The sequence below is a fragment of the Arachis stenosperma genome, chromosome 7 (assembly GCF_014773155.1).
Source record: "Arachis stenosperma cultivar V10309 chromosome 7, arast.V10309.gnm1.PFL2, whole genome shotgun sequence".
Lineage (NCBI taxonomy): Eukaryota > Viridiplantae > Streptophyta > Magnoliopsida > Fabales > Fabaceae > Arachis > Arachis stenosperma.
In genome coordinates, this window is record NC_080383.1 from 85807101 (window position 1) to 85823285 (window position 16185).

General features: G+C 36.3%; 1 protein-coding gene and 1 pseudogene across 1 annotated transcript; both read right to left on the minus strand.

Moving 5' to 3' along the window:
• Window positions 1-6663: 6663 nt before the first annotated feature.
• Window positions 6664-14644, minus strand: LOC130940972 (pentatricopeptide repeat-containing protein At5g50390, chloroplastic). Its single transcript, XM_057869291.1, has 8 exons — window positions 14404-14644; window positions 13590-14262; window positions 9591-12775; window positions 9140-9356; window positions 8890-9043; window positions 8680-8797; window positions 8409-8544; window positions 6664-8002 (listed from the first exon to the last, which is right to left on the minus strand). The coding sequence occupies exons 1-3, from the start codon at window positions 14549-14551 to the stop codon at window positions 10588-10590; spliced, it is 3009 nt and encodes a 1002-aa protein (XP_057725274.1). The 5' UTR covers window positions 14552-14644; the 3' UTR covers window positions 6664-8002; window positions 8409-8544; window positions 8680-8797; window positions 8890-9043; window positions 9140-9356; window positions 9591-10587.
• On the minus strand, window positions 8431-10021 carry LOC130940042 (bidirectional sugar transporter SWEET2-like; annotated as a pseudogene).
• Window positions 14645-16185: the final 1541 nt, after the last annotated feature.

Sequence of the window (16185 nt, forward strand, 5' to 3'; positions counted from 1 at the left end):
CTTTCTTTTATTTTAGACTAATATTTTTCCCTTCTTTTCTATTTTCTAGTTATTTCTATTTCTGTAATTCCTTTATAAAGAGGATGATTCCCTGTACGTTTGATAATATAACATATTCAAACACTTCAACTTGGTATTAGAGCAGGATCTCTGATTTATAGCTATGGCTGACAGTTCCTCAGTCATTAATCCTGAACAGAAGGAGAACACCACTCCTATTCCATCAGATTTTAAATATGAGCAACGAGTACTAATTAGTGGTGACTCCCATTTAGTTCAGATCACCACATTTCGACTCAATGGGTCAAACTACCTTAGGTGGTCTCAATCAGTTCAAATGTATATCCGTGGAAGAGGGAAGATTGGATATCTCATCGGTGAGCGAAGCCAGCCTAACATCACTGACCCGCAATATAATGTATGGGATACCGAAAATTCTATAGTGATGACATGGCTGGTGAACTCAATGGAGAAGGATATCAGCAATAACTACATGTATTATACCACTGCCAAAGAATTGTGAGATAGTGTCAAGGAGATGTACTCTGATCTTGGGAATAAATACCAGATTTATGAACTTACTCTAAAAGTTAGAGAAATTCAACAAGGGAGTGACAATGTCACCAAATATTTCCACACATTGAAGCAGGTGTGGCAGGATCTTGACTACTTCAATAACTACAAGTGGAATTCAGCCGCTGATGCCAAACATCACCAACAAACAGTGGAAGAAGGGAGGATATTCCAGTTTCTTGCAGGCCTCAACGTGGAGCTAGATGAAGTTCGTGGCAGAATTATTGGAAGAGCAATCATACCCTCAATTGGAGAAGTATTTGCTGTAGTTAGAAGAGAGGAAACTCGTAGAGCTGTGATGATGAGGAAAGGCAGGACTGAACAGACTTCTTTGGAGTCTAATGCACTATTAGTGGTATCTGTTGCACTTAAAAGTTCATCAAATCAGAAGCACACCTCCAATCCTTGGTGTGATCACTGCAATAAACCTCGTCACACCCAAAAAACCTGTTGGAAGATTCATGGAAACCAGCACATCTTAAAGGCAGCAAACCTGGTCCCAAAATACGCTCTATCCCAACTGCTCATGAGGTTGAAAAATCATCATTGAGTAAGGAATAGGTTGAGCAACTCATAAGGGTGTTAAATTCCAGTTCTGTGTCTAGTACTTCTAGTGGTTCTTTGGCTCAAACAGGTAATTTTAGTATTCCTATGTCCCTTAACTGCACTTCAAACTTGAATGCACCATGGATTGTCAATTCAGGTGCATCTGACCATATGACTAGTCTCTCCCCTTTTTAAAACTTATTCTCCTTGCTTTAAAATGAGAAAATTAGAGTTGCTGATGGTAGTTTTTCATCTATTGCTGGAAAAGGTACAATTAAACTGTCCAAAAATATTGACCTAAGAAATGTCCTACATGTACCAAAGCTTTCTTGTAATCTTCTCTCTATTAGTAAAATCTGCAAGGATTCCAATTGTGCTGTGACATTCTTTGACACTAATGGTATTTGTTAGGACCGGACTTCGGGAAAGATGATTGGCAGTGCTAAGATGATGGATGGACTTTATCATTTTGAGGATATCTCGGAGGATACAATAGCTCAAGAATTTAGTGGTATAAGTTCTATGCCTATAAAGGACCAAATAATGCTCTGGCACAATAGACTAGGACACCCTAGTTTTTTATATCTCAAACATTTATTTCCAATTTTGTTTAAGAATATTGATTCTTCCTTACTCAAATGTGAAAGTTGTATTTATTCAAAGAGTCATAGAGCTCCTTATTACTCTCAACCTTATCATGCATCTAAACCTTTTCACTTGATTCATAGTGATGTATGGGGTCCATCAAAAATAACAACTCAATTTGGAAAAAAATGGTTTGTAACTTTTATCGATGACCACACACGACTATGTTGGATCTATCTTATGCATGAAAAATCTGAGGTTTCTAAATTTTTTCAGTATTTTTCAACAATGGTAGAAATATAATTTGACACAAAAATTTCAATATTAAGAAGTGATAATGGCACTGAATACTTTAATAAAAATCTTGGTGAATTTCTTCAAAAAATAGGTATTCATCATCAATCTACATGCCCCAATACACCCCAACAAAATGGCATTGTTGAAAGGAAGAATAAACATCTTCTTGAAGTAGCATGTGCCATTACGTTTGAGGGTAATGTTCTAAAGTATTTATGAGGAGATGCTGTCCTAACAGCAGCCTATCTCATAAATCGAATGCCTACACGTGTGTTAAATTACTGCACACCGTTGGATACTTTCAAAAAGAATTTTTCAGCATGTAGATTGCATTCTGACTTACCTTTAAAAGTTTTTGGTTGCACTATATTTTTACATACACCTTCATATCGAAGTAAACTTGATCCAAAGGCAGAAAAATACATTTTTATTGGCTATTCCCAAGTCAAAAGGGTTATAAATGTTTCAATCCATACACCAAGAAATTTCATGTAAGCATGGATGTTACTTTTTTGGAACACGAAACATGTTTTCAGAAAAATTCTCTTCAGGGAGAGAGTTTAAGGGAAGAAAATTTTTTGCATGAACCCTTACCCATTCCTATCTTACATGTTGATGATACAACTTTTACTAATCAAGTAAATTCTGAAACAATTGCAAAACAATATTTGGAAACCAATTCTGAAATTGTGCCAGAATTAGTTGGAATTCAAACAAGAAAAGAAATACCACAATCAGAAAAAAAGCTTCGGTATTATATTCGGAAATATCCCAAGAAGACTAGAGACCAGCCCATCATCTCTGCACCAACCCAATCTAAAAATCCAGAGGATGTCCCAACTATAGTACTTCAGGAACTTCCAGGTAAATCTGAAATGGTCACTTCTAATAATAACTTGCCAATAGCCCTTAGAAAAGAAATCAGAACCTGCACCAAAAAGGTACTCAAAACCAGCACCAACCATTCTATTTCCAATTATGTCTCTTACCAAAATTTCTCTCAAAAACATCAAGCTTTTACTTCTAAAATTACAAATCTGTTTGAGCCTAAGAATATAGAAGAAGCACTAGATGATCCCAACTGAAAATTAGCAGTGATGGAAGAGTGGCATGCACTCAAGAAGAATGAAACTTGGGAGATTGTAGATCTGTCACAGAATACAAAATTGGTTGGCTGCAAGTAGATTTTTACCATCAAGTGCAATGCTGATGGAAGCATAGAGCGGTATAAGACTAGGTTAGTAGTTAGGGGATATACACAAACCTATGGAGTAGACTATCGAGAGACTTTTGCTCCAGTTGCCAAACTCAACTCTGTATGGATTCTCTTATCTCTTGCTGCGAATTACAATTGGCATTTACATCAATTGGATATAAAGAATGCTTTCCTGAATGGAGAGCTAGAGGAAGAGGTATTCATGAAACTTTCACCTGGATTTGAGGCTGAACTAGGAAGGAATAAAGTGTGCAAACTAAAGAAATCTCTCAATGGATTGAAATAATCCCCAAGAGCCTGATTTGAACGACTTGGAATGGTGGTGAAGAGACTTGGTTATACTCAAAGCCAAGCTGACCATACACTTTTCTATAAATATTCAGCAGCTAATAAAACTGTCATCTTAATTGTATATGTGGATGACATTATTCTAACAAGTGATGATTTTTTGGAGCTAAAAGACTTGAAGGAGAAGCTTGCCAAAGCATTTGAAATCAAAGAACTTGGCTCATTAAAATACTTCCTTGGAATTGAATTTGCAAGGTATAAGGAAGGTATTTTTATGAACCAACAAAAGTACATCCTAGATCTTTTAAAAAAGACAGGATTACTTGGTTGTAAAGCTGCTGAAACACCTATAGAGCCTAACCTAAAATTGAAGCTAGCTGAACCAGAAAATGTAATGAACAAAGGGAGATATTAGCGGTTGGTAAAGAGGCTAATCTATTTATCCCATATATGCCCGGATATAGCCTTTACTGTGAGCATGGTAAGCTAATTTATGCATTCACATGGTCAAGAACACATAGATGCCGTCTTTAGAATCCTAAGGTACTTGAAAGGGTCGCCTGGAAAAGGGTTACTTTACAAAAAGCATGGACATCTTCAAGTAGAAACTTATACAGATACGGACTGGGTTGGGAATGTCATGGATAGAAGGTCAACATCTGGGTATTGTACTTTTGTTGGCGAAAACTTGGTTAGTTGGAGGAGTAAAAAACAGAGTGTTGTGGCACAAAGTAGTGCAGAAGCTGAATTTAGGGCAGTGGCTCATGGAATATGTGAAGCACTATGGGTAGAGAAAATTCTACAAGAACTAAAAGTTTCCATTTCTTCACCAATGAGGTTGTATTGTGACAACAAATCTGCAATTTTCATTTCTCATAATCCAATGTTGCATGATAGAACTAAACATGTTGAAGTTGATAAGCATTTTATCAGGAAAAAGATTGAGAGAGGAACAATTAGCATCTTTTATCAGGGAAAAGATTTGCATCTCATATATTCTAACCGCGGAACAATTAGCAGATGTTCTAACTAAAGGATTACCCAAGAAGACTTTTGATAGCATAATAAGCAAGCTGTCAATGAATGATATCTTCAAGCCAGCTTGAGGGGGAGTGTTGACTAGATCAAATCAAAATCAAATTCCTAATTCCTTTCCTGAATCTTTTATGTAAATAGAATTAATTATAAATCTTTTCTTTTTTTTAGTTTAGCTTAATTTTAGGAATTTTATGATTAGAAATCTTTCTTTTATTTTAAACTAGTATTTTTTCCTTCTTTTCTATTTTCTAGTTATTTCTATTTTTGTAATTTCTCTATAAAGAGGCTGACGTTTGATAATATAACATATTCAAACACTTCAACTAAACTAAAGACAACAAAATTGAAAAGTCAAAATAAAAAACTGATAATCAACTTTACTAGCAGCAACAACAACACATGTCCAGATGTTGAACTGTGTGTATTGGATCTCCATAAGCTAGCACTGACAGCAGAAGCACGAGAAATTTCTGCAGGGTCATCTTACATATATATGTAGGTAGGTTTTAGCAGGAGGAATTTCTGCAGCCCTAAATCATTATTTGAAATAGAAATACACAAATTAGTAAAGCTTGACACATTAAATTGAGTTAAGTCTCAAAGTAGTTCCTGAACTTGCACTCAAGCCTCAAAGTAATCCCTGAAGTTAATAATTACTCAAATTCGTCCTCGAATTTGTACTCCGGGACTCAAATTCGTCCTCGAACTTGTACTCCGGGACTCATAATAGTCCCTCAAGCATTTTTCGTTCATCAAAACCTTAAAACAACGTCGTTTTGAACAAAAAAATAAAAAAAAAAGAAAAAAGAAACGTGGCATAAAACCCCCAATCCAAAAAAAAGAAAGAACGCGTAGCGTACCCAGCCCCCACCCCCCTCCCCCTCCCCCTTCCCCTCCCAATTCCCAATCTGTTTGTTCCCTTCCATATCCCCAACCCTTTTCCCTCTCCCAACCTTTCCCTTTCCCTTCTCCATTCCCAACCCATCCCTTTTCCCTTCTCCAACACTTCCCATTTCCCTTTTTCTTCTGCTTCTCCAACCCCCTTCTCCTTTTCCTTTCTCTTCTGCTCCCCCAACCTGAGATTCTCTCTCTTCCCTTTCTCCTTTCTAATCTGATGCCTTCCTTTTTTCCAACCATACTTTCACGCTCATAAGAGCTCTCCTCAACCTTCGCTACCGCTGTCTTTCGCCGGCTTCCGTTTCACTGCCGCTGCTGCTTGCCAGCTTCCATCTCCCTCTTCTTTCCTCTGACACGGTTCTTTCTCTCAGTCATGGTAATTTCTTTTTCTTTAATTTTTTTAGTTATTCAATCATTGTTCTTTAATGTTATGGGTGATTGTTGCTGTTGATCCTATTTTAATATAACAACAATGGTTAATTTTAATTGTTTTCCATTCTGTAATTATTACTAATTTTTTTTTGTTGCTATTTTTTAAGCTTGTTGCTGTTTAAGTTGATTGATGCATGCTATTTAAGTTGATTAAACTTTTCTGATTAATGCTGATTTTTTTGTGATATTTTGTGTTGTTTTTATTTTTGTGACCTTTTGAAAAAGAAGAAGAAAAACAGAGTTGAAGAAGAAGAATAACAGAGTTGAAGAAGAAGAAGGGAATTCCTTTTTTTTTCTAATATAAAACGACGCGTACGCTTTTTTTTTGTTTTTTTTTTTCAAAACGACGTCGCTTTCTTTTTCTTTTTTTTTTAAATTTTTTTAGTTCAAAACGACGTCGTTTTAAGGTTTCGATGAACGGAAAATACTTGAGGGACTATTATGAGTCCCGGAGTACAAGTTCGAGGACGAATTTGAGTAATTATTAACTTCAGGGATTACTTTGAGGCTCGAGTGCAAGTTCAGAGACTACTTTGAGACTTAACTCGTTTTTAATCACTGTTCTTGCAAAAGTATGTACTATTTAAGTATTTATCACACATCATAGAGTTGCAAGTTAATGAGTATCTATAAAAAACAAGTGTGTACTATGATACTATCAGAGGTTGTTAGGAACTCAAAGTATGCAAGGACCATGTTAAATTGCTGTATTCTGCATCCATGATTGAACCATATGAATTGAGATTAAGCATTATATGTTGCTCGTTTCATCATACACAAACAATCAAGTATAATAAAATTATTTTAACTTTTGGAATTGATAGTCCAAATGGAATCAGCAACGCCATACCAATTTCAAGTACCATTTAGACAATAAATTACAAGAAGCATGTGAGGATTCTCTTAGTTGCTAACACAAACGTTAGGAAGATCATTTACGATGAAACATTAGCTAACCATATGCATTATTCAAACATTAGCAAAGGCGTCTCCTTTTTCCTATTCAATAAAGAAAAAGGAAAATATGCAATCAAGAACCCCTAACCTTTATGTTTCAAAATTTCATACTTAAAAATAATGCAGTTAAACCCAAGAGAAGTAAGCAATAAATACAGCTATAAGGTACAAATCCATAAATATAGTTTATAAGTTTTACAGTTTTGGCCCATTACCTTCAGAAGATACAGCTTTTGCTATGATAGTGTTTGGGAAGTGAGCAATCCTTGACCAATCTTCAGTTTTAACCGGGCGTATAGCAAGTAAGAAGGCACAATATCTGAGATACAGCGCCAGTAAATCAGTAAGGGCCTTCATGCAAGGACTTTGAAGCAAAAAATGTCTCAGCAAGTGAAGGGTTGTGAATCAGCTCCAGTAAAGCCTTCAAATCGTCACAAAGTCTGAAGGAGATTCTCAGTAGAGGGTAAAGGCCATATTAATCATGATCCTCTTTCCCATTTACACAAATCAAACTTGTCGCAAGTTTTGTAACACTCCATTGGCATTGCTTCTATGTCCAATTCTTCTCCTATTTCCAAGTGCTTGAGTGAAGACAGAGGACTGACAGATGAAGACGGATGCTGAACCGAACAAGTTTCAATCATCAGCTACACATTGCACAGTCCGAACTCCAACTTGAAAATGGATGGAGAAGTAGGCATGCAAGTCAAATTTGGCTAATTCCAGATTTGCCAAGAGAGACAACAAAAAGGAGGTAGTGACAGATGATTGTCAGTATCATTTGTCTTGTTGAAATCTTCTGACCTTTGCCATCCACGCAAATTCTTGCAGTTAAAGAGGACAAGTCTTTCCAAAGAAGGGAAGAATAATGAAAAAAAAAATGAAAAATAAGTTGTCTGTTATGGGTGTTTCTGTGTCCCTCATGTAAAAGAAGACACAAAATACACTAATTCAGTGTCTCAGGACACAACATCCGTGTTCATGTATCATTTGTCAAATATGATTGTGTCTCCATGTCTGTGTCCCTGTCTCAGTTCGTGCCTGTATACAAACGAAGCCTAAGGTCTTTGAAGGACTAATTTGGTGTCATTTGTTTAGATGGGAAGAAACTAAGTGCATATTCTCATTGATGAATGATATTTCAGGTTGATTTATCAATGGCACGTTATAGCACTGCCAAATCAGAAATAAAAAACAAGTAAGAAATAAGATAAAGCATGCGTTAGGGATTATGAACATAGTTTAGGGATCAAGGTGGAATCATTGTCTGAATGCCAGAACTTCATGTACTAATTTCATGAAAAAATTGCATTCTTAGTCAAATAGAGAAAAGGCAATCTTAGCGATGGAACCAAAAGATCATGAATGAGTATGCTGCATGATCACTTTTCTTAATTCTTAATTGGAATATGAAACAGAAGCACTTCATGAGTTCATCATCAATAATCAACGCGATTAACTCGGGAAAGCTATCTCCAAATTGAGCATCAATTAGGTTTAGCATGGCCATTTTCACAGATCAACACAAAATTGCAAAAACCAGATATCTTATTCTGTACTAATCTGCACTTTCCCATACCTTTTGTTTTCGGAAGTACTAATCACGCATACGACACTATCAAAGGTTCTCTAAATTCTTCTCTAGATTTACTCTCGTAATAGAAATATAATACCAACTGTAACATTCCCAAAACAGTTCCTATCCCATTTGGTACCTGGAAAACACAGATGTAATCAAATAGATAAATGTTAAATTGCACAGAACAAGAGATAACCAACAAAACAAAAATTCAAAAGAAGAATTCAGAAACAAATAGGAAAAAATAAAATAGTGCTCAGGAGAACCTTACATAAATGAAGAGGTCGTCATTGAGCAATCCATAAACCAAAAAGGAGGGGCTCATTAGGAAGGTGGAGAGCCAGAGATAAAACGGCATGAATTTGACACTCTGTCTGAATGACCAATTTCTGGGGAACATAAGTACATAATTCAAGTAAATTCATCAAGTCAAAAAGCACAAATCAATGTTAATTGGGTATCTATGTAACGAAAAACTTACAATTATAAACAAAGGTGAGGCAAACATTGAAATGAGGGAAGCACAGCTCAAGAATTCAACCAGGATTCGCGTGTTTGACAATCAATTACTTGCAAGCTCCCAACTAAATCACAAAAATGCCGATAACTGCCAGCAATAGTCCAAACATTCTCACCTATCAAATTGCAGTTTGAGAGTTTCACAGCTTAAGTTAGAAACCAACCATATCCGTATCACAAGAACAAGATTCCAATAGTGTGGGAAAGTTAACCTTTTTTAATTTCTCAGCATACACAAGGAAGATAATTATGTACACAAACTGAAACACTGCTCCGATCGAATAAATCGTCGTTACCAACAAATTATCAGGCAATATCAGAGGCGTGCCATACCACATGCAGATCAAGCAGTTCATGAGAGAGTAAATATACAACAATCCTGAGAACATTTTAATTGACCCATTTCTGATAATTCTCCTAAATGTAGGTCTACAATTCAAAAATAGAACAAGAGTTACTGATCAATGAAACAAAAGGAATATATAATAATTAAACAGAAGTTTCTTATGAATAATGATTTAGCATCGTAAAGATATTCCTAAGCATGTTCCTAAATGATAAAGAAAGTGAAAAGTATAAACTATCAATGTCTTGCAATCTTTTAATCAATTCTTGCTTCATTTAGTAGTTTGGAGAATAAATCATTTCTCTAAATAAACTTACATGGGAGATACAAACAACCCAAAAGCAAAGATATTCCCTGCAAAATAAACAATTAAACATAGTGATTATTACTAAAATAAAATAAAATAAAAAGAGAATCTAAACCCTGTAAAGGATAATCTACTAATCCACTACTACTAGCATATTTAAAGTTGGTTCCTTTTGATTCATCAAAAGAAACCAGAATGTTCAGAATCCCAGAAACAGCGAGACAAAGACAAAGATTACGGTTTGTACCTGCGACTCCAGCTGCATCCTTTGCAACCTCATAGACAGGATATGCAGCAGAAGAAGACATTAAAATCCTCAAAAATCAAACACCAAACCCAGACAACAACAAATGCAACCAAACCAACCCCTTAATTTATAGCACTACAATTGGAAGTGAAATTTGACTATTCAAGACATGCCCTATGTGAATGCTTGTTCCTATCTCACAGAAATTGGAAAAAAACAAAGAAAACTCCCCCACGTTTCCAATAGAAGGACCAGAAGGTTTTTTCCTCTCTCCAAATCTTGTACTTGAGACTTGAGAGGGTGATAAGTAACTGATAAATGCAGCTGAAGGCCTATTATGTATAATGATGCTAAACCTCAAATATGGTTATCACATAAATAAATTAGAAAAGGGGGGGGGGGGGGGGGGTTGTTGAGCCACTAAAATTGAAACAATTTGCAATTGCGTACATAAACAAGTGAGTACTGTGAATACTATCAGAGGTTTTTAGGGACTCAGTATGCAAGAACTATAGCACAATTTGAAGTCAAATAACAAAACATTTCACATAACCAAAGGAACTGTTCAAACTTATCCCTCTGCATAAAAGAACAAATCAGTGCAAAATCTTGGATGTATGATAGGTCTTTTATTAAAGAATCTCAAAAAAGAATTACACCAATTATAGGATTGCATCCTAGTCAAAACTGAGGTTTAGTTTCAGGGAAAGGATGGAAGTGAGTAACATGTCCTTGTGAATTGAATGACACAATTTCGTCATCACCAATAATCTCCACAAGAACAACTTCCATTTCTAAAATGGTGGAACCTACTAGCATCTCTTACCACAATTTCTCTTCCTGTCACCATGGCTATAAGCTTAATTGCAGTATGACAGTCTCGACATATACGATGACCCTGCATGATCTGTAGAGGCATCCAATTCGGGGTGTTAATTAGTCCAAAAGCAATTGCTAACTTTTCACTATGATATTTCAGAACACGTTGTTCCTCTTCATCAACATCAGGAAGCAGCGCTTCATCATCCTCCACAGTGTAACCATACCTTGATATCTCTTCCATCAAATTGTCCACTTTTTGGTATATCTCTTCTGTTTGGGGGTGGGATTTATCTCCAGAAAGGAAGACATTTTGCCATCTTTTAACTTCAATCCAGGTACAAGCATGAAGCATTCTTAAACCCTTCCTCTTCAAGGTCTGTAACACACCAGCAGCTTCCTTCAATCTTCCAGTGGTGTTATATATATTTAGAAGTACTACATAGTTACACATCTTCTCGGGCTCCATTCCATAAAGTTTTTCTGCTGCCAACTTCCCAAGCACAAAATTCTCATGCATTCTACATGCTGTCAGCAATGCTGCCCACATATTTGCTGTTGGTTGGAAAGGTGCAGTTCTTATTAGTGCTAAAGCCTCATCCAACAGACCCTCTCGACCTAATAGCTCAATCATGCATGCATAATGCATTGGTCTGGGCTTAATCTTGTGATCTTTGCTCATAGATTGAAAAATCTCCCAACCGCGTTCTGATAGTCCCGAGTAACTACAAGCAGATAAGACGGCTAGGAAAGTGACATGATTGGGAACCATCCTTTCTCGAAGCATCTGCTCAAACATTTCTAGTGCCTCCTCTCCTTGGCCATGATTTCCATATCCAGCAATCAATGCATTCCAGGATATGATATTCTTCTGGTGCATTGTGTCAAACACATGTCGAGCATCTTCCATCCTACCCCATTTGCTGTAGAAGTCAATGAGTGCTGAGTTCGCCACCAAATCTGTGCCAAAACCATGACGAACTAATGCCGCGTGAGCTTGTTTTGCATGTTCAAATGAAGCCAATCTTGTACATATTCTAATCACTGTTGAAATAGTAAAATGGTCCAGTTTAGCACCACTATTGCGCATCTCATAAAACAAATTAAGAGCCTCCTCACTATAGCCATGAAGTGCATAGCCAGAAATAATAGAATTCCATGCCACAGTCGTCTTCTTTGGCATTTGATCAAAAACACAATAGGCATCATTGATGCTACCACACTTGCTGTACATGTCAATTAGTGCACAAGACACAAAAGTATCATCTCCCACCTCCATCTTCAAAGCGCATGAATGAATTTGTCTTCCCACCTGAATAAGACCTAATCCGGCAGCTGCCTTGATCATCGTAACAAAAGTGTGAGGACTGCCATCATTAAACTCTTCCCACATACACAAAAACAACCTGAAGGCCTCATCATTGTTCCCAGAATCCACAAGCCCGCCAATCATCATTGTCCATGACACCTCATCTCTCTCTGGCATATCATCGAATAGCTTCCACGCATCACGCATCAAACCACATCTAACGTGCATAAATAACACCCTATTCATCATATACAAATCAAGCTCAAACCGACTACTAATCATAAGATTAAACACCTTCTTAACCCCTCTAATGTATCTCAAACCAACACAAGCACTCACCAAAGCATCGTAAGTACTAGCACCAACATATCTACCACCACCTTCAAGCTCCAAAATTTCAAACAACTCAATTGCATCCCTATACCTATTGCACAGAACTAGCTTCTCTATCTCACTACACAGCCCAACAAAGGAAGGTTTCCTCATCTGAGTGTCCTCCAAAACAGGCTCTACCTTCTCATGATACGGTATTCTCGAAGATTTAGGCCTCCGAATGCCACTTTCAGTGGAGCAACAACAAATAAGGGAAAAGTGGTTCCTCCAATTCCTCACCTTTGAACGTAAACCACACCCAAAGACGAAACCTTTACCAGAAAAGTAACTGGATCCGGAAGAACCCAAAGCGGAAAAGTAGCAATCGCTTTGGAATTGATCCAATGTGTAAGAATGGTATCGTGAGAGTGGAATCTCCATTGGTACCAACAACAACAACAACAACAAATGAAAACACGATGTAAAGCTAGGAGAAAGAGTGCAGCACCTGGAGAGTTGAGATCACAAGGAAGAGTTACGTCAAGGTTGCAAGAACCGAACCGACCATTGAACTGGTCAAGTGACTGATTTAATAGTTCAATGGTCTAATCGGGGTCGAACTGTTGTCGAACCAATTTAATTAAATATACAATAAAATCATTAAAAATTCAATATAAAATTTCAAATATTCAATTTCAATGTTTTCTAAATTAATAAAATTCAAAATTTTACCATTTCACATGATAATTTGTTCATATTTTATCATTAAAAGATTCACAAAATAACAAATTTTTAATTAACTTCTAAGTTCTAATAAAGTAATCAGCAACAATACTCATCACATCAAAGACAAAAATAGAGAATTGAGATAAGCACTCCAAGAGAATTATAATTATAGAAGATCAAGCTCAATTACTTGACAATCAAGATAAGCACTCCAAAAGAATCAGAACAGAATGGTGACGAACAGAAGAAAGAAGAGAGGAATTCTTGTGATATAAGAAATGAATTCAAAGACTTAGAATTGAGAACAGAATCATTGAGAATCAATACACACTGAAAAGGACATACACAAAATTTCAAGAAAGACTTCTAATCAAGTATTCAACAACAAAACTCAGTATACAAAAACAAAAAACTCAGCATTCAAACCCAGAAAATCCAAGAACAGAAAAACTAAGCAAAGAGTCCAAACTCAGCATCCAAACTAAACTCAGAATCACATCAACAACCCCAACTCAGAACACAATCCCAACTCAGACTCTAGTAAATAAACTCAACTCAGAATCTTAGAAATTGAAACTGAAGGAGCAGTGGCTTACCGGAGACACGGAGAGGGAGGAACGGCTGTAACAGAATGAAATTGGACAGAGAGTGAACTCGCAAGAGGATCAGTTCGCGAGGGCGAGGCTTCGGGTAGAGATTCACGGAGAGAGAGGACGCGCTTGAAGAGGATCGAGCAACCGTTCGAAGAGCAACGGTTTGCAACGGCGAGGAGAAGAGTCCACGGCGGCAGAGAGGGACGTTCGCACTTCGCCGTGAGAGGGATCGAAGACGAGGACAGAGACACGAGTTCAGGGCGGCCGACGACGACGAAGACAGAGGCGGGCTTGACAACGAGGATGAGATGGCAATGCCAACAGCAGCTCTGAGCAGAGAGGGCGCTGGTGGCGCTGGAACTCTGAGAGAGAGAGAGGGGGGTATTCAGGGTTGTGAGAAAGAGAGAGGGGGGTAGGTATTCTGACTTAACATAGTAGTTGTTGTTGATGTTGTTATTCACGTTGGTGAGAAGGGTGTGAATGTGAAGAAGATAAAAGGGGGGGAAGTAGGAATAAGTCTGCATCAGTAAAGTGGAGAGCATCGAGCATTCCGCCCAGATTTGTTGAGTTTGGTAGTTGGTAGTTACAGCCGATGAAAACATGTTTCTTCCTCGTGTCTCTTCTTTATGGGAGGCTTCGTTCGGTGCTTCGTCTATGATTAGGACCATCAAAGTCCCTTTGGCATACAAAGTGGAGCAGAAAATTGAAAAATTCAAATCTTGACATATAATTACCTACCCTACACTTTGGAAAAATTTTAAATTTTTTAATTATATTTATTTTAATTTTAAATTAAAAATTTTGTTAAGTTTCAAACCTGGTGGCAAACAATGATGGATACTCTTCGAACTAGGCAAAATGGTGGAAGTGAAATGAGGCTCCTTGCGATAAACTGCTGGAATATATGGATGGAAAGCTCGTAAAAAACTTGTCTTTGAAAAGGAAAGAACGTCACCAGAAAACATCCTTGCCTCCTCGCTCAAGCTGCTGGAAGAAATGGAGAGAACCGCAATGAATAAGAATTTGGAACAGAGTTTAGTTCTGTCCCTTATTCTTACCCTAGCCTTGGATTCATCTCTTATGACTTATCAGATAAGGTTAGTGAGATCCTTCCTTATTTGTAGTCCTTTAATTGGGAAAAAAATTGTAATTTTATAAAATATTTTACATATTTATTCAATTAAATTCATTCTTTTTAATGATTATTTACACAATAAATATGAAAAAAAATATTTTCACTTGTTTTAAATTGATGAAAAGTTCTATGATATTAAAAACTAATTTTGTCACTATGTAAAAAATTTAGTAATAAAATTACAATAATGCTCTACATTCATATAAAAAATTTAACTAAGTCATCCAAGCACTTTTTTGGTAACGTATCTTCCCTTTACTCCCAAGTTACGTGAATTACACGCGCGCTTTCCTTTCCCTTCTATTAATATAAACTTCTTCTTCAACGTTAACGATTTGTATTGTAATTTTCGGATCTGTAATCTCTATTGCTCGTCGTTCTTTTTCTTTTTTCTTCTCTTTTGCTCGTTGTTCTTTTCTACTGCTCGTCCTTCTTCTTCCTATTCTTCTTCATTTTCTTCTTCGATTTGTAGATTTATCTTCTTCGTTTTTAGATTTTAATATTCTATCAAAACAATGAATAATTCAACTTTAAATCAATTGAATGAGATTGATTTGAATTATTCTTTTGAAATGAATCAAGCGGACTAGGTTTGGATTATTTTTGGAATCGAATTACATGAAATGCAATTGCTAAATTGAATTGAATTGAATTGATAATCTCAAAATTGTAGACACAGGTGTTCTGAATTGATTTTATATAATGAATAATGTTCCATTCATTTAGTATTATACAGTTGATTCAACTTAATAACGTCTTCGGTTCATTATGCAGAAAGTTATTTTGAATTTGATTTTATATAATGGATAATGTTCCGTTCATTTAGTACTATATAGTTGATTCATCTTAATAACGTGTTCGGTTCATTATATAGAAAGCTGTTTTGAAACTGAATACTGATAGAAACATTTTTTTAATAGTGATATATGCACTTTTTCAGTCCATCCAGTGTATTAATTTCAGTTCATTTGGGTTTTTAGGGCTATTAATGTTTGATAAATATCCTTATTCCATTCACTGTGAACCTGGAATAAAACAGCAGCCAGACAGTTCCAACAGATATATATATTAACATCTCAAACTGGTGCACGAAATTAGAACTCGCACAACTTTACAGGTAAGTGCACCGGGTCATCCAAGTAATACCTCAGATGAGTGAGAGTCAATTCCATGAGAATTGTCGGATTGAACAAGCAATAGCTATCCTGTTGGACTTAGTCAGGCAAACAGTAAAAGATGGTTGTTGGTGTAAAATGCATAAGTAGTAAAAAGCAAGTAAATAAAGCAAATAAACAGAATTGGAGTAAAACAATAATGAGAAAACAGTTAAGGTCTCGGAGATGTATACTTTTCCGGATTAAAACATTTTACCAACTATTATAACAATGAGTGATTCATTCTATGGCAAACCATAAGCGATTAAAACCTAATCTCTTAGCGATTTAATCTCCTCTAATCTTCATC